Source organism: Jaculus jaculus, chromosome 4 (assembly GCF_020740685.1).
Source record: "Jaculus jaculus isolate mJacJac1 chromosome 4, mJacJac1.mat.Y.cur, whole genome shotgun sequence".
Lineage (NCBI taxonomy): Eukaryota > Metazoa > Chordata > Mammalia > Rodentia > Dipodidae > Jaculus > Jaculus jaculus.
Window position 1 is genome coordinate 82,225,727 of NC_059105.1, and position 23,842 is coordinate 82,249,568.

At 38.1% G+C, this 23,842-nt stretch overlaps 1 protein-coding gene across 1 annotated transcript in view; it reads left to right on the forward strand.

Annotated features, from left to right (window-relative positions):
- Acvr1c (activin A receptor type 1C) overlaps positions 1-23,842 on the forward strand; it is an 86,966-nt gene that overhangs the window by 62,183 nt on the left and 941 nt on the right. Inside the window, exons 4-8 of the mRNA XM_004651857.3 lie at positions 2,663-2,893; positions 5,778-5,945; positions 7,468-7,624; positions 9,652-9,776; positions 19,506-19,636. Coding sequence (XP_004651914.3) covers positions 2,663-2,893; positions 5,778-5,945; positions 7,468-7,624; positions 9,652-9,776; positions 19,506-19,636 — 812 coding nt within the window. The remainder of the gene's footprint in view (positions 1-2,662; positions 2,894-5,777; positions 5,946-7,467; positions 7,625-9,651; positions 9,777-19,505; positions 19,637-23,842) is intronic.

Sequence of the window (23,842 nt, forward strand, 5' to 3'; positions counted from 1 at the left end):
GGTCAGCCTCCGCAGCAGCCCTGGCCTGGCCAAGTCTGAGTACTGGCAGCCTTCAATTTTCTCGTCCTGAAATGATAACGTTGAACCAGATGGTTTCAAAAGAACTTTTGGACTGTGGGGCTTCATGACTAATTGTTGAGGTGCATACCAGTGAATTTATAGTCTGTGCCTATTTACGTAGTGGGTGGCTCTCATGCAGATGAGAGCATCTGAATAAACAGTGGTTCATGTGTGGAGGAGGGGCCCATGTCCCAGGGGTCACCTGAGGACAGTGACAGTCACAAGCTGACTTTCTAGAATAAACATCCTCTAGCCTCTTTATTTTCTCTCTGATTGCGGGCATTATGCCCTGGTGGACATTATGAAACTGAAAATGAAAAAAATGATAACTCTCCCTGATTCCACCAAATGGAAGTAGCCTCTATGCCAGCACATTTTTCCTTTCTGTTTCTTTTGTGCATGCATGCATGTATGTATGTATGTATGTATGTATGAATATATTAAGGCAGGGTCTTGCTCTAGGCTAAGCTGACCTGGCATATACTATGTAGTCTCAGGGTGTCCTCGAACTCATGGTGATCCTCCTACCTTTGCCTCCAAAGTGCTGGGATTAAAGGCTGAATAGCTACATATGTACATTTAATATGGAAAAGAAACCATACTGCACTGTTTTCATTACAGTGCAGCAAAAGTATCTTACCAGATGGGAGAGATGGCTTAGCTGTTAAAAGCATTTGCCTGTGAAACCTAAGGACCCAGAATCAAATCTCCACTCTCCACGTAAGCCAGATACACAAGGTGATGCATATATTTGGAGTTTACAGTGGCAAGAGGCCTTGGTGTGCCCATTCTCTTTCTATTTACCTGCCCCCCAATAAATAAAAAGGGCTGAAGAGATGGTTTAGCAGTTAAGATGCTTGTCTGCAAAGCCAAAGGACCCAGGTTTGATTCCCCGTAACCCACATAAGCCAGATGCTCAAGATGGCGCGTGCCATCAATGGCTGGAGGCCCTGGTGTACCCATTTTCTCTCTATCTGCCTCTTTCTCTTTCTTTCTTAAATAAATAAGGAAAAATGAAATCAAAAAATGTATCCTACCATGTCATGAAGACTACCTTGTTATAAGTAGCATTGTTAGTATTGGTTCTGTGTAATTCATGCTGAGGTTAATGTCATATCAAAAGGATACCCATTTTTAAGTATGATCTATGATAGATCCTGTGCTAGGTGCTTCACGTGCCTTTTAATTCCCATATTATCCCTAAGGTATAGGTGATATTGCTGCCCCCATTTTAGTGAGAGAAAAAAAAGTAAAGCTTGGAGAAGTTAAATAAATTGTCCATGATTACCAAGTGGTACAGCTAAACTTTGAACCTGGGTCTCACTTATCTGTGCATGTAATGTCTGCACCATATTTTACAAGTTCTATTATCTCACACTTTCCCTTTTTGATTTTCTATAAATATCAACAATATATTTAATGTTTTCAGAGATTTTCTAAATTTTGGAGTTATTCAGGTTAGAACTTTAGGCTTGGCCAGATGTGATAGCACACACTTTTAATCCCAGCACTCATGAGGACTGAAGTAGGAAGACTACCATGACTTTGAGGCCAGCCTGGATTACCAAATAAATTCTCGGTCATGGGCTAGAGTAAAACTCTGCTTCAAAAGAAGAAGCTTAGAGGTGGAATTATGCATATGCATTTTTTTGTTTGTTTGTTTTCCTTTCCTATTCCTTTTTTTTTTTTTTTTTTCAAGGTAGGGTCTTGCTGTAGCTCAGATTAACCTGGAATTCACTATGTAGTCTCAGGATGGCCTTGAACTCACAGAGATCCTCCTACTTCAGTCTCCCAAGTGCTGGGATTAAAGGCATGTGCCACCATGCCTGGCACATACACATTTTAAATGCTATAAAATGTAACTATCGTTATCTCAATCATTGAATTTGATTTTTTTAAAGGAGAGAGTATTTCTTTCTTTTTTTAATTTTTGCTTTTGCTTATTTGTTTATTTGAGAGCGACAGAAAGAGAGTGATAGAGGCAGAGAGAGAGAGAGAGAGAGAGAATGGGCGCACCAGGGCCTCCAACCACTGCAAATGAACTCCAGAAGCATGAGCCACCTTGTACATCTGGCTTAAGTGGGTCTTGGGGAATCAAGCCTTGAACCAGGGTCCTTAGGCTTCATAGGCAAGTGCTTAACTGCTAAGCCATCTCTCCAGCCATGATTTTTTAAGTTCAAATTTTAATTTTGTTTTGAAAAAAATTCATTAAGAATTCTTTTTTTTTCATTTGTATAGAAACCATGCATTTTAAGTGTTAATCAGATACAGATATATTTTTCTTTGTGTCATTAAGAACTCACATATATTAGATGGGCAATTCAGGGAGATTTGTAACAATTCTTGGAAATCACATATCTACAGCAGCAGAGTTATGCTCAAAATGCTTTATTTGTGAAAAATAGGCAATCAATAATTTATAGTTTTTTATTTAAGTATGACTTAGCTTTAAAGTTTGCTAAAATAGTGTTTGTTCTTCTAATTTGATAAACAGTATAAAGTGCTTAAGTATTTGTTTTTTTTATGTAAAAATGGTGGCCATCATTTGAGTTATTTGATGACAATTGTTTTTAATAGTCAACCCTATCTTTCTTTTGACTAGGTCTACCTCTCTTGGTTCAAAGAACAATTGCAAGGACAATTGTACTTCAGGAAATTGTAGGAAAAGGTCGATTTGGTGAAGTGTGGCATGGAAGATGGTGTGGGGAAGATGTGGCTGTGAAAATATTCTCCTCTAGAGATGAAAGATCTTGGTTTCGTGAGGCAGAAATTTACCAGACAGTTATGTTACGCCATGAAAATATTCTTGGTTTCATTGCTGCTGACAATAAAGGTAACTATAACTTAATTAAATTTAGCAAGTAAAAATATCACATCTACTATCAGATGAAAATAATTGCTTTGTTCTAATAAAAATCTATAGAAGACTACAATGTCTTCATTGAAAAAAGAGAATTATTTTTTCTCTTCTACAGATAAATGTTTGTTGTGGGAAATAGAGTCACCCAGAGCCAGCACCAGAGATGAAATGGAGAATCAGATTTATTCAGGTTAACATGGACTCAGGAAAATCACTTCCAAAGCCTGAGTACTGAGCTCTGATATTGCAGATGTTTTATAGACAATACAGCAGGCAGCTTGGCATCATTAAATTCTTTACACTATTGCTGATTTAAACTGATGGGCTACATGATGGGGGGTACAGGTAGGAAGCAATAAATGGCCTACAGGAGCAAAATAATAAGCTGTTCTCAGCAGAGAGGGGTGTTGGTTTACTCATGGTTTCATCCTATAAGATGTTTGACTGACTCAGGACAAAACAGTGATAGAGTTGTACTGGGCCATGATAAGAGTAGGACTAAGTTTGTTTACATCCTTTTGACCTTACAATCAGAGGTGTTTGTAAAACATTGCTCTGCACAGAAAGGGGAGAGAGTTTTTAGTTTGATTAAAATCTCCACCACATGGTCAGAACCAAGGCATAAAGAGAGACAAGTGTGAAATTATGATCATGCAGCTAGGTTAAGTTTAAAAAAAAAATTGATGACTGATGTGGTGTAGGAGCCAAACAGTATAAACAGAAACCTCAACTGGAGCCCAGTTTAAGGAAACCTCCGTATCAGGTTTTGTTTCTTTAGTCTGGGTTGGGTTATAGAATGATCTAGAGGCATTTTGGAAGGTGGGGTAGTAGGGTATCATAGAAAGCTTTGAAATAGTCAATATTTTAATAACAGGAATACACATTCCAATGGATGCCAGTATTGTGTATTTCATCTGTATAAACAAGTTTTGTCTGTGGGCCTCAAGTCTTCATTAACAATTATTTCTATGTTGAGTTAGGAGGATGGAAAGCCAGATAACTTTGGTCAACTTTTATTATTACTTCTTTGAAAATAACCCATAATTTGAGTTTAATATAGACAAATGAAAAATTACTGTCTGAGTTTACTTAAGTAAAATACAGTATTTATCTTCTAAGTATTTAAAATCAGCATTCCTAAAATATTGTACACATGTCTGAGTAATTGGAATTGGATATAAAGTTGAGGATTATCTATGCTCTCTTTCTGCTTTCCATAAAACTTCTCATTTTACTCCTAAACAAAGGGCAATGCAGAAAAAAATAAGCAAAACACAATCCAGTTAGTTTTTAAATTGTAATGTTAATCAATACTAATGAAGCTCTCTGATAGAGTCACATTTATAACCTTATCTAAAAAGGTTAACTGATCTGTAGATTTCAGGCATCCACCATTGCCTGTGAAAGTTAAAAACCTGTAGTTATTTTGACCTATTTTACACTTGATCATGGAAGTACTCATTAGTAATTAGATGGCAAAAGAGAGGCTCAGCATTTATCCTGCATTTTGGCTTTAATTATGCTTGCTGCTGATTTGTTAGTTCTGGGAGGGGCAAAAAAAAAAAAAAAAAAAAGTAAAGCAGAGACCAGTTCAAAACAGAAGTTCTTCCCAAACTCTTAACTACATGTACTTTGAAAGTATATCCAGAATTCTGGAAATGAGACACTTACTTTCAACATTAAGAATGTATTTTCCCCTACTAATCTTGAGCTGAGTTTTTAATTAGCAATGCTATCAGCTAGTTATCTGGTTCATCTTTTCATGGTAGACTGATGTAATCTTGATGCCAATTGAATGATAACAAATATATACAAAAGAGATCACCCTGGCTTTCCTCTTTAGTTTAATTGGTTTCCTTCTGTTGCACCTTGTCCTAATTTGTCAGTCTCTATTATCTCTTTCATCTTTACACATTCTTTATTTGAAAATAGTTTTACTTTTTAGTGCAAATTAGTCTGACAAAGACATTGGTGGGAGGGAGCAAAGATAGCCTCAGGTTTTGTATATGGTCACCTCATTAGTGAACTTTATTTCATTATATTGGCTTTTGTATTCAAGTAGTTATGCAGAAGTGAAATATGTGGATAACATGCAGCTCCTGTACCTGGCAAGAGAGGTTCTTAACAAATGCTTACTACAGATTGTTGTGTTTTTTTTTCCCCCTGAGTGTCAGAACTGGTCAGGACAGCCCATATCACTGATAAACTTTCTTTAGAAGCTTAACAACTTCCTGGAATATGAGCATTAGGCTAATTTGCTTTCTGCTGAAATATTTTTTTTAAAGAAGTACCAGATCAGCTTTTGATTAAATAAAGTAAATTATTTGAGAATATCTGGTAATTGTACTTGGTTCTTCACATAAATGTCTGCAGAAAAAATTACTTCATATTTTCAAAGGCAAAATAGGCATTGTTAAAATGTTAGAACTTTTATGGTAGTAATAGTTTGTGCAACTTTGTCATATTTCTGGTCCTTATTGATATAATCTTTCTTAGAGGTGTAGAGTAACCCACAACACAGAACTGAGTCTAGGTGGAACTCGTGGGAGCTGCTTCCACAATGCAGTTACTCGCAGCAGCAGGTCGCAATGACAGGGTGAAGGAAAAAGCGGTTCACCTGTTAAAACCACTGCTTTACAACTTCCTGCTTAAGTGGAGGGTCCAATGCACCAACATCTTCAGTAACTCATGGACAATTTTCTACTTTTCTAACTTGGACTATAAGTTTTCTCACTGAATGAATTAACTTTGCTTTGATAACAGTGTAGATTAACTTTAAACACTGACATTGTTAAAAGTTCTTGTCTTCTTTCTCAATATAGATATTTCTAATAACAACTTATGTTTTTGCTATTAGATAATGGCACTTGGACTCAACTGTGGCTTGTATCTGAGTATCATGAGCAGGGCTCCTTATATGACTATCTGAACAGAAACATAGTGACGGTGGCTGGAATGATCAAGCTGGCACTTTCAATAGCTAGTGGTCTGGCTCACCTTCACATGGAGATTGTTGGGACACAAGGTACAGTGTATCTCCTTTCCCCTGAATAGGAGCATAGACTGCTATGTTGATTTTAGTTCTTGTGCTTTGTTCTTTGAAAACAATGATCACATATAAAGGAACAACACAGGTACTCTAAGAAAGTGAGGTTTTATCATGGTACAGACAGCCTTCTCCTACATACAGGCCATCATATTTATCTATCCTATATTTTATAACAAGTGGGTCTCATCTTTGCTGTTAGCCTATAGACCTTGTGATATTGATTTGGTGGCAAAGGCTCTGTGTTTAGAGACTGCAATTAATTTGTGGTGTTTGTCTTTGATAACTGAAAACAATTGGAGAAGATAATCTCTTTGTGAAGGAATATTTAAGGCTAGGTGTGATTGTGAACATCTATAATCCTGCACTTGAGAAGCTGAGGTGGGTAGATTCCTTGCTAGGTCATGGGCAGCCTGTGCTCTGCAGTGAGGTCTAGGCCAACCTGGACTGTAGAGGGAGATCCTGTCTCAAAAGTAAGAAGAAAGAAAATTTGAGTATCACACATGCCTGCAAATGATATCTGCTGCCCTTTCAGCAGAAAATTGACTCTAGAAAGACATTAGTCTAAGCAGGCCAGCTGATTTATGTCCCTTCCCATTCTTAAAAATTATTGAGGGCTGAAGAGGTGGCTTAGTTGGAAAGGCACTTGCCTAAAAAACCAAAGGACCCAGGCTTGCAAAAAGTGGTGCATGCGTCTAGTTTGCTTACAGTGCCTGGAGGCTCTGGAGTGCTTATTCTCTCTCTCTTTCATTTGCTCTTTCTCTCTCTCTCCCTGCCTTTCTCTCTCTCTCTCAAATAAATAAATAAACATTAGAAAAATATAAAAACAATATTGAGAAGCTCAAGTTTTTGTGTATGTAGGCTATATTTGTTAATATTGTCAGATAAAAATTTTAAATTGAGAACTTAAAAATAAACAGAAATTAGGCAATTAATAATTTCTAGCTATTATATCATTTTTCCTTTATCACAAATAATATGTAGTAAAATAATGGTTGTTTTACATATATGCACCTCTCTTTAATTGCTGTATGTATTTTCATACAAACTTTTTATTCAGTCTGTTCCCACAGTGTTTTGGGTGAAGTGAAGAAAAGGTGGTGTCATACAGATAGACAGTTTCAAGACAGTCTCAGAAACCCTTGTGGATGTTTGACTCACATTTGAAAACCACTCGTCTAGGGATGCAAATGTTTAAAATTTGTTTTGTTAGAAAATATTTTCTATGTTGCTAAGTGCATATAGTAGTCGTGATTCCTCCATCTCATTCAAAAGCTATGCATTAGTGTCACAGATACCATTTGTGCTGTGGACATTGGAGGTGTGATAACAGGACAAGACACTACCCTCAAAATGATACCTTTGCAGAAGAATTAGGACTGTCATCAGGGCAGAAGTATGTGAAGTGGTGACATTGGAGCTTAGTCTTTAAGTAATTCCACTTGGGAAGACTCCTTGGTTAGTATGGAAAAAATGAACATGATGGCTTAATGCTTTGCAGGGAAACCTGCCATTGCTCATCGAGATATAAAGTCAAAGAATATCTTGGTGAAGAAATGTGACACTTGTGCCATAGCAGACTTGGGGTTGGCTGTGAAGCATGACTCAGTTCTGAACACTATAGACATTCCTCAGAATCCAAAAGTGGGAACCAAGAGGTAAGATGACCTGCGTTGGAAGTGTGTTAATATTTATATGACTGATCAGTAACTAGGAGTGCTTGTGATGTGTGCATAGCTTCAAATGAGAAAAGGTTTGGACCAATAAAACCTTTTTATTAGTCACTGAGAAGTCAGTAGGTATGGTGACCAAAAGTAGGAAGGAGTGTTGGATTGGAGAGATTGCTCAGTGGTTAAAGGCACCTGCTTGCAAAGCCTGATGGCCTGGGTTTGCTTTCCTACTACACATGTAAATCCAGATGTACAAAGTGGCACACACATCTGTTGTTTGTTTGCAGTGGCAAGAGGCCCTGGTATGCCCATTCTCTCCTCATTGCCAATAAATAATTAGTAAAAATAACATAGGCACATTGACATTTTTGGCCATTTGGATGCAGAGTCCAGTGAAGGACACTGGTGACAGAGAAAATAGCATATGGCTTTAATGTGACACAGTCTGAGGATGCATTTTCCTACAGATTAATAAAAACACCTCAAAAATGTAGAGCTCCTCAAAAGCCTTTACCTCATCAGTGAACTGAAACTCGGGGCTCATGCTACATGCTCAGGATCTACACAAAAGATGCAAATATGGGTTAGGGACTCATTTATATAATAAGTACATGTGTGACATCATGTTCCCTTAGCATTTAAAGGTATTATATACCAAGATATTACCAAGATGCTTATCCTTCAGGGTCCCATTGATATAGATTGAGGTGATATGAATTTGGGTACAATTCCTGCTTTCAAGCAAGACATAAGCGAAACACACCACCATCTGTCAATCACAACTTCCAATTTCTTTACTTGAGTTTCCATCTCTATGCTACTCTGTCATAATTCCAGACTTCTTGACCTTGAAGTAGCAGCAATCAAAATATTCCCCAAGAGGTGTTAAACCTTTGAGAGCAGAGAATCTGTAGGCTGGAAGAGCTGGCCTCTGAGCTTCAGCTGAGGCTCCAGGATGGTGTGTGTGCTCTTCCCTGTCTGCCGGCAGGTATCAGTGAGGTCACAGAAACATCCCAGGGCAGTGGATTCAGACTGGGCAGGCCTAAGAGACCTCTCTCCTTTAACCCATAAAAGACAGCCTTAACTTTCCACCTGACTGTTCTTGAATCAGGGTCTTTCAGAGAGGGCTTGGATGCCGGTTTTCTTTGGAGGATGTAAATACAAAAGCATTTGGAGACTATCACAACTTCACAGGGGTATTCTGGGAAATCTCCCAAATCTCTGTAGTCAGCTGGGTCCAACCAGGTTCCATGGAACTATAGACTTCATTCATTAAGTCTTGCTCCAACAAGGCTATAATCTTTGCACAGTATGAAGTAAAACTTTATTCAGAGAAGGTATTTGTGGGATGCTGCCTGGCCTTGTGTGGGGGACTTGGGTCCACTATAACAAGTATAGTTCTCTGTTTGTTGTGAAGGAACTTTTTGTGGTAATAAATAATTGTGGATATTGAGTTCCATCTCTCTTGTTTGCTCATTGAATTTCCTTGCAATATATTCTTTCAAGTACCAAGTTCCTAGTGTGCTGGCAATAATGCTAAATTATGTGACTTTTAGTTTTATTTAAAATGTTTTTGTTTATTTTATTTATTTGAGAGCAACAGACAGAGAGGTAAAGAGGCAGAGAGAAGGAGGGGGGGAGAGAGAGAGAGAGCGAGAAAGAATGGGTTCACCAGGGCTTCCAGCCACTGCAAACAAACTACAGATGTGTGCACCCCCTTATACATCTGACTAACATGGGTCCTGGGGAATTGAACCTCAAACCAGGGTCCTTAGGCTTCACAGGCAAACACGTAACCACTAAGCCATCTCTCCAGCCTTTAAAATGTTTTTAAAGTGATGGTTGTGTCAATAACTGGAGTTTTAATTTTATTGTGCTATGATACCATAAGTGTATCTTTTAAATTGATGTAACATGTGTTAATTTATATTTTCTATCAGTAATTATTGAGATTGTATTTTACTCAACCATGATAAAGTCCATACGCAGAATCTGAAATGTGCATCTTTTTGAAGGTATATGGCCCCTGAAATGCTTGATGATACAATGAACATGAGTATCTTTGAGTCCTTCAAACGTGCTGACATCTATTCTTTGGGTCTGGTTTACTGGGAAATAGCCCGAAGGTGTTCAGTTGGAGGTAAGATTCTGGAAATATGCTTTCCTTGATACTCTGAATACAAGCTGTGATTTTTCTATCTTCTTTCCTGAGTAATATATCATTTCTAAATATTCCTTTCAGCAATATCTTTCCAGTTGTAAAAGTGGAACATCCTGTATATAATAAACATTTTACATTTTGAGTGCTACTAAGTGGGGATATCAGATCTTGATGCTTCTAATGATGCGTTGAGAGGCACTGAGTACTACCTTATTTGGGTTTGTATGCAGCTAGCTGGTATTCCCACTTCACAACCTAAAGAAGGTAAATGACATGCTAAGGTCACAGGATTCAAAGATTCTGCTTCTTAGACTTCTCTCTCCTATGATATGTGTGTCGGGGGATAAAGTCCAGCAGGATGGACATCAACAAGGTTCATGCCACTGCTGTTCCCAGCAGTTTAGATATCAGTAGTGAGAGAAAGAAACAGTGCATGGAGCCCGACTCATGCAATCTGATAAAACCGTAGTATCATTGGCAATAAGTTAAATGCTGGTAAAAATGATTGTTGAAATCTTTTCAAGTGGGACAGACTTCATGGAGCAGAATGCAGATATGTTGCTTAGTTTCACTTACTTCATTCCTGGAATGAAGATGATAATGAAACTCATCCCTTGCATTTTGAGGATTTAATGAATTAATTCAACCTATTGCTATTTTTTAACTTTGTCATGATGAAAATATGTATTGTTATTAATGGTATTACTATTTTTTTAAAAAATTATTATTAGGTGTGGACATATTTTTATGTAAACATCACATGTAGGTACAATCCTTTCCCTTCTCCTTGCCTCTTTTCTGAAGAGGCCTTCCTCTTTGGGGATGCAGGTCAACCCTACGGGAATTGTGGGACATGCATGTGGGGCAGCAGTCAGTTATGGGAGACAGGCAATGTCTGTGCAAAATGTCCCACTTTCTGGCTCTAACAATCTTTCCACCCCCTCTTCCACAAAATTTCTTAAGCCGTGTTGGAAGCATGTTAACTCTACTTCAGTGGTGGGCACTTAGGAGCATCTGTATGTCTTGTTTGGTAGGTGTTGAGTGTCCTCAGTATCTTTCTCCACCACCCTTGTACTGATACAGCTTAACTGAGACCATAGCATTCTTGCTCATTTCCCCAGTTCCTCTGTGGTTTCAGCTGAGGCCAGGGTGGGAAGTTTATCTCCTCAAGTCCATTTCCCATCTGAAAAGGAAAAGCAGATTCTCCAACAGAGAGTGAAGTCAGTGCCAGTTAAATGGGATGTCCATATTCATTTAGAATGAATTAAAAGGGTTGAAACACTTTTATAGTCTAAGGTTAGTGGGAACTTGACAATGGAAAGAATCATTATTTGGATATGATTCTGACTTGTTTCCAAGTTCCAGATATGGTTTCCTTTCCACTGAGCAGATCTGTTATCCAATCCAAGAGCAGTTGGTTACACACCATGGCTGTGTGCCATACCACTATTGCACTTGTGTAAGCATCATGTCTTCTGAGTCGCTTAGACATTGACTTGCTTGGACAAATTGTTGGCCACTTTCTCCTGGTTGCTCATGTAGTGCCTTCCAGCACTAGATGGACTAATTATCTCAGGACTGACTCTCCTCCAGATTCTACACAGATCTCTCCATGGTCTGTACCCACAGCGATTGGTGTCTTCAGCAGTGGGGTCTTACCATTAACCTCTGGTGGGTATTTAATGCTCTGGCAGAAGTCTGTCTTGTTTATTTTGGGAGATCTAGTAAGATCTCTGTGATCAACAGCCCATTGTGGATGTAGACCACATCTTGATACAGGGAATTATAGGCCAAAGCCAGGGGAAAAGAGAAAATAAAAAGCCAGAGAAGAAAGAGAAATATGATAAATTTGAGGTTAGGTTTTGTCTCACTAATGTTTGCTTGAGGGTTCCACCTTTTAGTCTGATTTCCAGGATATAGAATTCTATGGCAACAGTTCAGTTTGGATTCAGATTTTATGTCTCCTCCACCCTTTCCTTTGCCTAAGCCCTACCCTCTCCCTACTGTCTAAGCCTCAAGTTGCTATTTAGTTATGTCAGCAACTTGGGCTAATCCAGGTAAGGAACTGCAGATGAGTGAGATCATGCTATGATTGTGTTTCTGTGATTATGTAAGTTCACTTAAAATTATCTGTTCCAAGTTTGACCATTTTTCTACAAATTTCCTTGTGTCATTTTTTCTTACTGCTGAGTAGAATTCTATAGTATAGATATATCACATTTTGGCTATCCATTCATCCAATGATGAGCACCTGGGTTGATTCCAGTTTTTAGCTATTATGAATTGAGCAGCTATAAACATGGTTGAGCAGATATTTCTGAACTGAGATGTGAGCTTTTAGGGTAAGTGTCCAGTAAGAGAATAACAGGGTCTGCTTGTAACTCTATATTCATTCTTTTCAGGAGTCTCCAAATTGATTTCCACAGTGGTTGTACCAGCTTACATTCCCAGAAATAGTGAATTATTGTTTCTATTTCACCACAGCCTCACCAACATTTGTTTTCATTTAATTTTTTAATGTTTGCTATCCTTACTGGGATAAGGTTGAATCTCATAGTTGTTTTAATTTGCATTTCCTTAATGGTTACGGATGTTGAACATTTTCTTTCTTTCTTTTTTTTTAGAAATGTTCAGTACATTATTAGAGCAAATAGGTTTGGGTATATATCTATACTATTTTTTTTTAATTTTTTATTTATTTATTTGAGAGCGACCTACACAGAGAGAAAGACAGATAGAGGGAGAGAGAGAGAATGGGCATGCCAGAGCTTCCAGCCTCTGCAAATGAACTCCAGATGCATGTGCCCCCTTGTGCATCTGGCTAACGTGGGACCTGGGGAACCGAGTCTCGAACCAGGGTCCTTAGGCTTCACAGGCAAGCGCTTAACTGCTAAGCCATCTCTCCAGCCCTGAACATTTTCTTAAGTGTGTGTTAGCCATTTGTAATTCTTCCTCTGAGAACTCCCTATTTAGTTCTCTGCCCCACTTATGGAGTGGGTTTGATTTTTTTATTGTTTAGTTTTTTTGAGTTCTTTTTAGATTCTAGATTTTAGGCTTCTCTCAGTATTATAGCTGGCAAATATTTTCTCCCATTCAGTAGGTAATCTACTGGCTCTGCTTATGGTATGTTTGTCTGTGCAAAAGCTTTTTAGCTTCATGAGATCCCATTGATTGAGTGCTTGTTTAATTTCCTTGGCTACTGAGGTTTTGTTCAGGAAGTCCTTTCCTAGTCCTGTATTGTGAAGTGCTCTTCCTATTTTTTCTTCCAGTAGTTGAAGTGTTTCAGGGCTTATATTGAAGTCTTTTATCCATTTGGACTTGATTTTTATGTATGGCAAAATGAGTGGGTCTAATTTCATCTTTCTACATATGGTCATCCAATTTGCCCAACACCATTTGTTGAAGACGCTGTCATTTCTCCAGCCTACATTATTGGCACCTTTGTCAGAGTTCCAGTAGCTGTAGTTGCTTGACCTAAAGTCTGGGTCTTCAATTCTGTTCCATTGGTCTATGTTTCTGTTTTTATTCCAGTACCATGCTGTTTCTGTCACTATGGTTTTGTAATATAGCTTTAGATTGGGTGTGGTGATACCAAAAGAGGTGTTTCTTTTGCTGAGGATATGTTTGGATATCTGAGGCCTTCTGCCATTCCATATGAATTTTGAGATCATTTTTTTCAGTCTCAGTGAAGAATGATGTTGGTATTTTTATTGGTATTGTATTAAATCTGTCTATTGCTTTTGGGAGAATTGTCATTTTTCACAATATTAATTTTATCTATCCAGGAACATGGAAGGTCCTTCCATCTTCTTAAGTCCTCCTCTATTTCTTTCTTGAGTGTTTTTATGTTTTCATTATATAGTTCTTTTATGTCCTTTGTTAGTGTTATTCTAAGGTATTTAATTTTTTTGTTCTTAATGAAAATGGGATAGTCTCTCTGATTTATTTCTCTGTATATTTGTCCATTGCATATATAAAAGCTACTGATTCTTGTGCATTGATTTTGTATACTGCCACTTTGCTGAAGGAATTTATTACCTTTAGAAGTTTTGGGATGGAGACTTTCAGGTCACTTATATATAGGATCATGTCATCTGCAAATAGAGTAAACTTAACTTCTTCCTTTCCAATTTGAATCCCTTTTATTTCTTTTTCCTGTCTTGTTGCTTGGGCTAGTACTTCTAGTACTATGTTGAAGAGCAATGGTGAGAGTGGGCACCCCTGTCTTGTTCCCAATCTCAGTGAGAACTCCTTGAGTTTTTCCTTATTAAGAATTATTTGGGGGCTGGAGAGATGGCTTAGTGGTTAAGCGCTTGCCTGTGAAGCTTAAAGACACTGGTTCAAGGCTCGATTCCCAGGACCCATGTTAGCCAGCTGCACAAGAGGGCGCACGGATCTGGAGTTCGTTTGCAGTGGCTGGAAGCCCTGGTGTGCCTACTCTCCTCTCTCTCTCTCTGCCTCTTTCTCTCTCTGCCTGTCGCCCTCAAATATATAAACAAAAATAAACAAAAAAATTAAAAAAAAAGAATTATTTGGGCACATGCCTTTAATCCCAGCACTCAGGAGGCAGAGGTAGGAGGATTACCATGAGTTCAAGGCCACCCTGAGACTACATAGTGAATTCCAGGTCAGCCTGAGCTAGAGTGACACCTTACCTCGAAAAAAGAAAAACAAACAAACAAACAAAAAACCAAACCAAACAAACAAAAAAGAATTTTCTGGGCTTTATGAGCTTTATCTATAGCCTTTATTGTGTTGAGATGTAAACAATCCATGCCTATACTTTCCATTGTTTTGATCACGAACTGGTGTTATATTTTGTCACAGACGTTCTGTGCATCAATTGAGATGATTGTGTGGTTCTTATGATTCACTTTATTTATGTGGTGCATTACATTGACTGATTTCTATATGTTAAACCATCCCTGCATCCCTGGGATGAAGCCTACTTGATCAAGGTGGATAATGCTTTTGATGTGTTGTTGAATTTGGTTTACAAGGATTTTCTGTAGGATATTAGCATCTATGTTTACTGGGAATATAGGCCTATAATTTTATTTCTTTGTTGCATCTCGGTCTGGTTTTGGTATAAGGGTGATGCTAGCTTCATAAAAAGAGCCAGGGAGGATTCCCTGGCTTCCGATTATTCAGAATAGTTTGAGAGAAATTGGTTTCAGTTATTCTATGAAGGTTTGATAGAATTTAGCTGAGAAGCCATCCAGTCCTGGACTTTTCTTTTTGGGGAGGTTTTTGATTACCTTTTCAATCTACATGGATGTGATAGGTTTATTTAGGAGATTAATGTGCTCTGAATTTAATTTTGTTAGATGGTATGTGTCTAGGAATTCATCCATTTCTTCCATATTATTTAATTTTGTGGAGTAGAGGTTTTGGAAGTATTCCCTGATGATTCCTCCAATTTCATTGATGTCTGTAGTGATCTCTCCTTTTTCATTTCTGATTTTGCTAATTTTAGACTTCTCTTTTTTGTGCTTGATCACAATGGCCAAGAGTTTGTCAATCTTGTTTTTCTCTCTCTCTTTTTTTTTTTTTCAAAGAATCAGCTCTTCATTTCATTGATTTTTTTAAAAATATTTTCCTAAGTTCCAATTCATGAATTTCTGCTCTATTCTTGATTATTTCTTTCCATCTGGAACTCTTTAAATTGGATACTTCTTGTTTTTCCAGCACTTTTAGTAGGAAATTCAGATTATTGATTTGTGATCTCTGTGTATTTGTAATGAAGACATTTAGGGCTATGAATTTTTCCTTTATTACTGCCTTCATTGAGTCCCATAAGTTTTGGTAGGTGTGTTTTCATTATCATTCAAATCTAAGAATTTTATAATTACTTTTTTGATGTCTTTCATGACCCATTCATTGTTTAAAATTGTGTTCTTTAGTCTCCATGGGTTGATGGCATTCCTGATGTGTCTCTTTTTGTTAATTTCTACCTTTAAAGCAGTGTGATCTGACATACTGCTGGAATTACTTCAATTATCTTGACTTTATGAAGGTATGTTTTATGGTCCAATGAATATATTTTTGGAGAAGGTTCCATGGACTGCTGAGAAGAATGTGTATTCTGTAGAGTTGGGGTGGAAAGTTCTGTAGATATCCACTAGGGCTAGTTGATCTATGATGTTGTTGAGCTCTGTTACTTCCCTGTTGATTTTCTTGTGATCTTTCCATTGATGATAGTAGAGTATTGAAGTCTCCAACTATGATGATGTTGGTGTTTATTTCTGTTTTATTGTAGGTTTTGTTTTATAAACTGTGGTGCCCCTGTGTTTTGGACATTTGTGATGTGCTCATGTTGGATTATTCCCTTGATGAGTAAGAAGTGGCCTTCTTTTTCCTTTTTGATTACTTTTGGTTTGAAGTCTATTTTATCAGATGTTAATATAGCAACACCTGCTTGTTTTTTTTCTTTCCATTTGCTTGGAATATCATTTTCCAACCTTTCATCCTCAGGAGGTGTCTATCTTTAGTGATGAGATGGGTTTCTTGAAGACAGCAGGTAGAAAGGCCCGTGTCTTTTGATGGGTGAGTTAAGACTCCAGGCATGTGCGCCTCTTGTGCATCAGGCTAATGCCGGTCCTGGGGAGTTGAGCTTTGAACTGGGGTCCTTAGGCTTCAGAGGCAAGCACTTAACCACTAAGCCATCTCTCCAGCCCTCTCTTGCTACTTTTAACACTCTCATTTTTTCATTGTTAAGGGTTTTAATTATGATGTGTCTCAGAGAGTTTCTTCTTTGGTCCTACCTGTTTGGTGTTCTGTGGGCTTCTTGTATCTGGATGGGCCTTTCTTTTTCAAGATTCAGAAAATTTTCTTCAATCATTTTTTAAAGTATATTTCTGTGCCTCTGGTCTGGATTTCCTCTCCTTCTGGTATGCCCATAATCTGGGTATTTGATCATTATCGAGTGCCCCACAATTCTCTTGTATTCTGTTTACTAGATTTTTTGAACTTTGCAAAGTTTTGGCCTCCTGATCAATTTCTTCTGTCCTATCTTACAGGTCAGAGATTCTGTCTTCCACATGAGTGCCTCTGTTGGTGAGCAGTTCTAGAGAAGTTTACATAAATTCTGTTTGGTTTTTATTTTCTGTTGTGTTGTTTCGTATAATGTTCATCTCTCTTTTGAGGTATGGTTTCAACTTGAATGCTGATTTTCTTGATGTTTCTTGTAGCTCATTCTTGCATTTTATCAAGTCTTCATTAAGCTTAATCAACCAGTTGTTCAGGTCTTCCATTTCTTGACTTCCTTCAATTTATTCATATCTCTTTGGAGGGTTCTAATATTTTCTTCCATCAAGTTAAGCCTACTGTCAAAAGCTTAATGCTCTAGGAGACAATTCTGTTCAATTTCGTTGATACCATTGTTGGTTCTTTCATGGTTTACTTCAAGTTCAACCATTTTTATTGTCAGGGTCTCATTGGTTTTTGTGTTTTCATTTTGGGAATGAATTTCTCATGATTTCTCTATGATTTTATTGGTGGCTTCCATAGTAGGAGTAGGTATCCTTGGTGGAGATCTCTCAGTTTTCCAACTTTTGCTGGCTTTTTTGCATTGTTGTCTATTCATTTTAGGAAGGCTCTTTGTTGAGGAGGAAGCAAGTTTGTGTCCTTTGACCCGTTCATTCTCTGACTTAGGTGAACCAGGATGTTGATACTTAGTGTCCAGTCTATATAACAGAGCAAAAGCCCTGATTCCACAGCTCACCCAGGGGCCTGGCCTCCTTGAGCAAGCCCAATGGGACCTACTAGGACCAGGGTACTAGGAGGAAGGGAACAGGGATCAGGCCTACTTCATGCTGAGCCCTCCAGGACATGGACCAGTGCAAGCAGCCTACACTGGGGAGGTGGGAGGATCCCAGATACAGGAGTCTGTTCTACTCACTCCAGAGGGCCATGGCCTCCCACACACTGATGTGCAAGAAACTCAGACCCAGGGAATGGGAGGGTACCAGAAATGGGTCCTGCCTACTCAGTCCAGACTGCTGCACCTGCCCACAGACTGACCACACAAGGAACTCAGACCCTGGAGAAGGTGGGAGGAACCCAGATATGGGTCCGGCCTACTCATTCCAGACTGCAGTGCCTGCCCACACACTGACCTTGTAGGAAATTCAGACCTGGGTGGTGGGAAGGGGAAGAAATAGGTCTAGCCTACTCAGTCCAGACTGCAGTGCCTGCCCATACAATGACCAAGCAGGGAACTCCCATTTTTTTTGGTTTTTCAAGGTAGGATCTTGCTCTAGTCCAGGCTGAACTGGAACTTAGTATGTAGTCTCAGGGTGACCTTGAACTCATATTGATCCTCCTAACTTGGCCTACCAAATGCTGGGATTAAAGGCATATGCCACCATACCTGGCATTAATGTCATTTTGAAAAGCCTAGAAGACTTTATGAAGCTCATAAGATTAAAATATATTAAAATGAGGGCTGGAGAGATGGCTTAGCGGTTAAGCGCTTGCCTGTGAAGCCTAAGGACCCCGGTTCGAGGCTCGGTTCCCCAGGTCCCACGTTAGCCAGATGCACAAGGGGGCGCACGTGTCTGGTGTTCACTTGCAGAGGCTGGAAAGCCCTGGCACGCCCATTCTCTCTCTCTCCCTCTATCTGTCTTTCTCTCTGTGTCTGTCGCTCTCAAATAAATAAATGAAAAATGAACAAAAAAAATAAAAATATATATATATATTAAAATGAGAAAACGAACTCTTTTTTTTTCCATAAAGGAGCAGTAAGAAATTCAGGAATGTGAAAGTCCTCATAGAAGTAATCAAATTATAGGAGTATGGTACAAAAGCACTGAATCCTGAAGCATGGCTTGAACTGCAGAGCCGTCTCCCATGTGCTGTGTTCTGTGCAAACTCACAGCACTGTACCTCTTTGCTTCCTCATCTGCAGGCTAGATATGATATGGAACTTTCTGTGGTGCATGGGTTTTAGGGAGTAATTAGTTAAGAGTATAAAAGGCTAAGAACAGTGTTTGGGGCATACTGAGATTTCTCACTTTTGTTGTAAAAATGTTGTATGGGCATTTATCTCCATTTGCATGTATAGATTTACTTTCATAAGGTTTTTTTTTTTGTTAAGTATTTTAATTGAAGTATGATAGCTTAGTTAAAAGACATTAGAAGGATCTTCTTGGAACCCAGGTAATATTCTGGTAATTATGGTCACCTTCGTCTTTGGGGTTGAGAGTGTCTAAACATCAACATCTGTAGCTAAATATGGCTGCTTTCACTCTAAATAGTAATTATAAAATCTAACTATAAAAAAACAAAACTGTTAAAAGGTTGCCTAAAGATTTTTAAAGAAAGAAAACTATTTTTTAAATTTTTATTTGATAGAGAAATACCTTTATAATATATATTTATTATAAATAAATATATAAAATATATTCATAATACATTTATAATAACAATATGATGACAAAGATCTTAATATTAGGCATTATCTTTGAATTGCATAATGGCATTTTATGTAATAAGCCTTGCTAAATCTTCATTGTAAACAATACATAAACTTTATCTAATTATAAATTTATAAAAATTTATTCAATATTTTCTGTTATATATGATAACTGATTATATAAATTATATGTTTATACTTCTCTCTTTAAATATTATCCAATGGAGTGATAAAAACTTAATTTGAATTTTGACTATTTATATGGGGAAGTCTATTATGTTCTTTTCTTACAGGAATTGTTGAGGAGTACCAGTTGCCTTATTATGATATGGTGCCATCTGATCCCTCAATAGAGGAAATGAGGAAGGTTGTTTGTGACCAGAAGTTCCGACCAAGTATCCCCAACCAGTGGCAAAGCTGTGAAGTAAGCCTGCTTTTGCTTCTCTTCCTCCTCCTGCTCCTCATCCCTCCTCCTTCTTCTTCCTCCTGCCCCTCCTCCTTCCTCTTCCATCCTCCTCTCCCTCCCTCCTCATCCTTCCTCCTCCTGCTTCTCCTTCCTCCTCCTCCTGCTCCTCCTTCTTCCTCCTCCTATTCTACCTTGCTCTTCCTCCTTCCTCCTTCCTCCTCCCCCTCCTCCTTCTTCCTCCTCCCCTCCCCCCCCTCCTGCTTCCTTCTCCTGCTCCTCTTTTCTCCTCCTGCTCCTTCTTCCTCCTCTTGATCCTCCTTCTTCCTCCTCCTGCTCCTCCTTCCTCCTCCTCCTGCTCCTCCATCCTTCTTTTGCTTCTCCTCCTCTTTCCTCCTTCTTGTTCTTCTGACTCCTCTTTCCTCCTCCTCCTTCCTCCTCCTTCATCCTCTTTCCTCCTCCTGCTCCTCCTTCCTCCTCTTCCTTTGTTCTCCTCCTGCTCCTCCTTCCCCCCTTCTTGTCTTCCTCCTTTTCCCCCTTATCCTCCATTGATCAAACATCAAAACCATGCTGTGTTCTTTTGAATTTCATATATATGTTTGGTAATGATTTTTCTTTTATTAGCATTATAGTATGATAGTTGTAAAAAAAAAACACAAAAACAAAACAAAAAAAACCCACATATTTTCAGGTATCAGGGAAGTATTTCAGAGAACTTGTTTTTTTATCTTAAGTTGGAGGCCTAATTTACTCTACATATATAGGAATCCATCTTTTTGTAAGTTAAAAAATATTATTCCCAATGTTAGTATTCATCCATGACAAAAAAAAAAAAAACTTGAAGTCCTCGTAACTATGTACAATAAGGCTTTATGTCTTACATATATATATTCCCACAACAGGTTAGGCAATTGTCCAGCACATCTTTTTGCACTGAGGTGACTTGATAATTCCGATGATGGATCCCTGATTGTGTCGTCCCAGCATGGTTCGGAGGGTTCTAGGTCTGGCAAAGATAGGAGGTGTGGGAGCACACACTGGCTGTCTATTGCTTTGACACAGAGGACACATTGTTCCTATACATGGTCATGCTAGAACCAGCCACAAGCTCCCACCTCACTGCCAGTGTCTGTACTGGGGGAAGCATGGGCAAACTCAGTGGGTAGTTACATTTCAATTCTCACAACTCCATAACTGATAAAGTATTTCTAATCACTAACTAGTGGAAGTTCAGTTTTCTTCATCCCAGAGGTATCATGCTGGATACTATTATTCGTCTTGCCATCCTAAGCAACTCAGGAATGGAACTAAAACACAGACGTGCACAATAGACAGAGACTGTGTATTCATTCCTACACAAAGAGAGATTTTTCCAGTACTTACAACTAAGGGCAGTGAAGGTGGGATTCCTGCTTAAACTGATTCCAATCTATTCTGGTCTTTAATCTCCCATTCTAAACATTAATGTTTATTTTCTGCTATATTTAAATATAATTAATAAGCATTTTAGGTTTTGTACACATGTACCTTAACCACTGGGCAATCTTTCTAGCCCCTGAATTATTTACCTTTTGCTTCATCTATTTTCTTTTCTTGAAAAAATTTAAGTCATGTCTTAGTATTCATATGCTTCGTATAGTTATCTTTATTTAGATGCTTATCTGACTAGCAGACTTTGAAGCCTTTATATCATAACTGAAATCAAATTAAAGTCTTCTGACTTTTTTAGCAGTTATATATATATATATGTGAAATAATATAGATTGATGAACTGGCAAATATAAAATTCAAAGGAAAGCTAGTGATACCAACTTTGAAAAGTGGAACACAGCAAATACCTTTGAGGATATTTTTGCCCTTTTGAGTGGTTAATATTTAATAATTTCCTTATTATTGCTTTAATTTTCCTCTTATATGATTTATAGTTACTTTTATTTTAAAATGATACTTGTGTGTGTGTATGTGTGCGTGTGTTGAAAAAAAATTTAGGGAATAAAGCTTTTACGTGTCCGTGTACATGGTCACAAGTCTAGTCCTCATACTCATTCTTCCTCATTGTAGTTTTTAGGATCTCTTGTATAATGTCACCCAAAAGTGGTAGTGGCTATCCTTCTGCCTTAAAATTTCTTTTTTCACCCTTGAGCATGACATGCCCTACAGTTTTTTGAAAAAAAAAAAAAAAGTTAAATAAAAAGCAACTTTGGAGCCAGGCCTTTAATCCCAGCATTTTGGAGGATCATTGTGAGTTTTAGGACATCATAAAACTACAGAGTGAATTCCAGGTCAGCCCAGGCTAGAGAGAGACCCTGTCATGAAAAAGCAAAACAAAACAAAAAAGCCAACTTCGGTTTTAATAAACGCTTACTCACTACATTAATGTCTTTTTTTATTTTTCTGATTAAAAACTTCTCTATGTCTTTATGTTCTGAGGTTTCTCTGTGTCACTTGGTCAATCACTTTTGTTTGTTTGTTGTTTTTTGAAACAGGCTCTTACTGTGTAGTTCAAATTGATAAGTATCCTCTTACCTCACCCTCCTGAATGCTAGGATTACTGGTGTGTGTGGCCATATCCAGCTTTCTTGGTTAACCTTTCTTGGGATTTGTTTCTAAGGATTTGTGATTTTCCTCAGTCCTGGAAAATTCTCAGATATTATGTCTTCAAAGGATTTCCCTTCTCATTGTCTCCATTGCTTGTCTTGGGAAGTTCACTGGATACATATGATTTGTACCTTTCATTCCTCTTTGCTTCTTTGGCTCACTGCTGTGTTTCTTATTGGCATCTTCACACTTTAATGCTTAGATTTATCTTCCAGTTCTTTACTTCTACCTGCATCTATGTCTAATATGGCAAAAAAAATCTACTTATTGGATTCTGTATTTTGTTATTTTTCCATATCAAGAGATTTTATTGGTGCTTAAAATATTCTTTTTATTCATTTTGAATTTTAATTCTTTTTAAAAATGTGTTTCATTTCACAGAATCCTAACATCTGATATTTTTTGGATCTGATTCTACTGGTTGTTGTCTCAGTTGACTCTTTCTTATGCTCTTTGCTTCTGTGCATGTGGTTTTCTCTCTCTCTCTCTCTGTGTGTGTGTGTGTGTGTGTGTGTTTGTGTGTGTGTGTGTATACACAGGTGCAGATTTTCATCCTGAGTTCAAATTTACTGCAAAATTTGGAAGCATAGACTTTGATTATTTTCTTCACCATAAGTCACAGCAAGCAATTTTCCATATGAGCTTCTTTTCTGGGACAGACCCATGTTTAAACTCACAGACTGTTAGCATCTTTGACACTTTCTGTGTGTTTTCAGCTGGGTTTCCTGTCTTTTACATGTGGTGCATCACCTCTGACACTCTAGACAAGGAAATTAGCAGTACCATTGGAACTACCCTATCCCTGTTTCACCAGCTTCCTACATCTGTCTGGTTTCATGCATGTACATTGATTTCTCCTCCAAGTATTTATCTTTTTCTTTTTTTGGACAATTCACTGGTGCTGAGATTCAAATCTTATTTTTTTACTCTTAAACTTGAATCATTGTTTATATCATGATATAATTAAAGATGGTAAAAGTACAAATTTTAATATATAACGGCTATTTTTTTCATATATATGCACATATCTGATTAAGTATAATAAAGAATTACAAACTCTTTCTACCTCTCTCCCAGTCTTTAGTGGGTCTTTTTGTTTGCTTGCTTGTTTTGGTGTGTTTTTGAGGCAGGGTCACATATAGCTAGACTGTTCGAAGTTACTTTCTAGCTGAAGCTGGCCTTGACCTCCTGATCCTCCTGCTCCACCTCCCAAGTCCTGGTCTTATTGGCTCAGCTGACATGCTTCTATCCCTTATACATTTCAGAAATCACTGGATTTTCTTTTTTAAACAGTACTTATTTTTTTACATAGGTCTTATATCCCCTCTCTCCTGGTTCTCATTTCCCTGAAGGCTCTCCTCAGTAGAATTATTGGTATTCACTGTAGGCTAATTAGGACTTCAGTCAGTCTCTGAGAGGGGGGTTGTGCCTCAGGATGTTTCTCCTCACCAGTGGCTCTTACAATCTTCCTGCCCCCTCTTCCTCAATGATCCCCAAGCCTTGGCAGGTCTGTTAGCAGTTTGGATCGCTGTTGAGCTTTCTGTAGCCTCTGTATTTCTGTTTCCGATATGCTTTGATTCACCCAGTGCTGTTACCTTTCCCCTGGATCTGGCTGTCAGGCTAGCAATG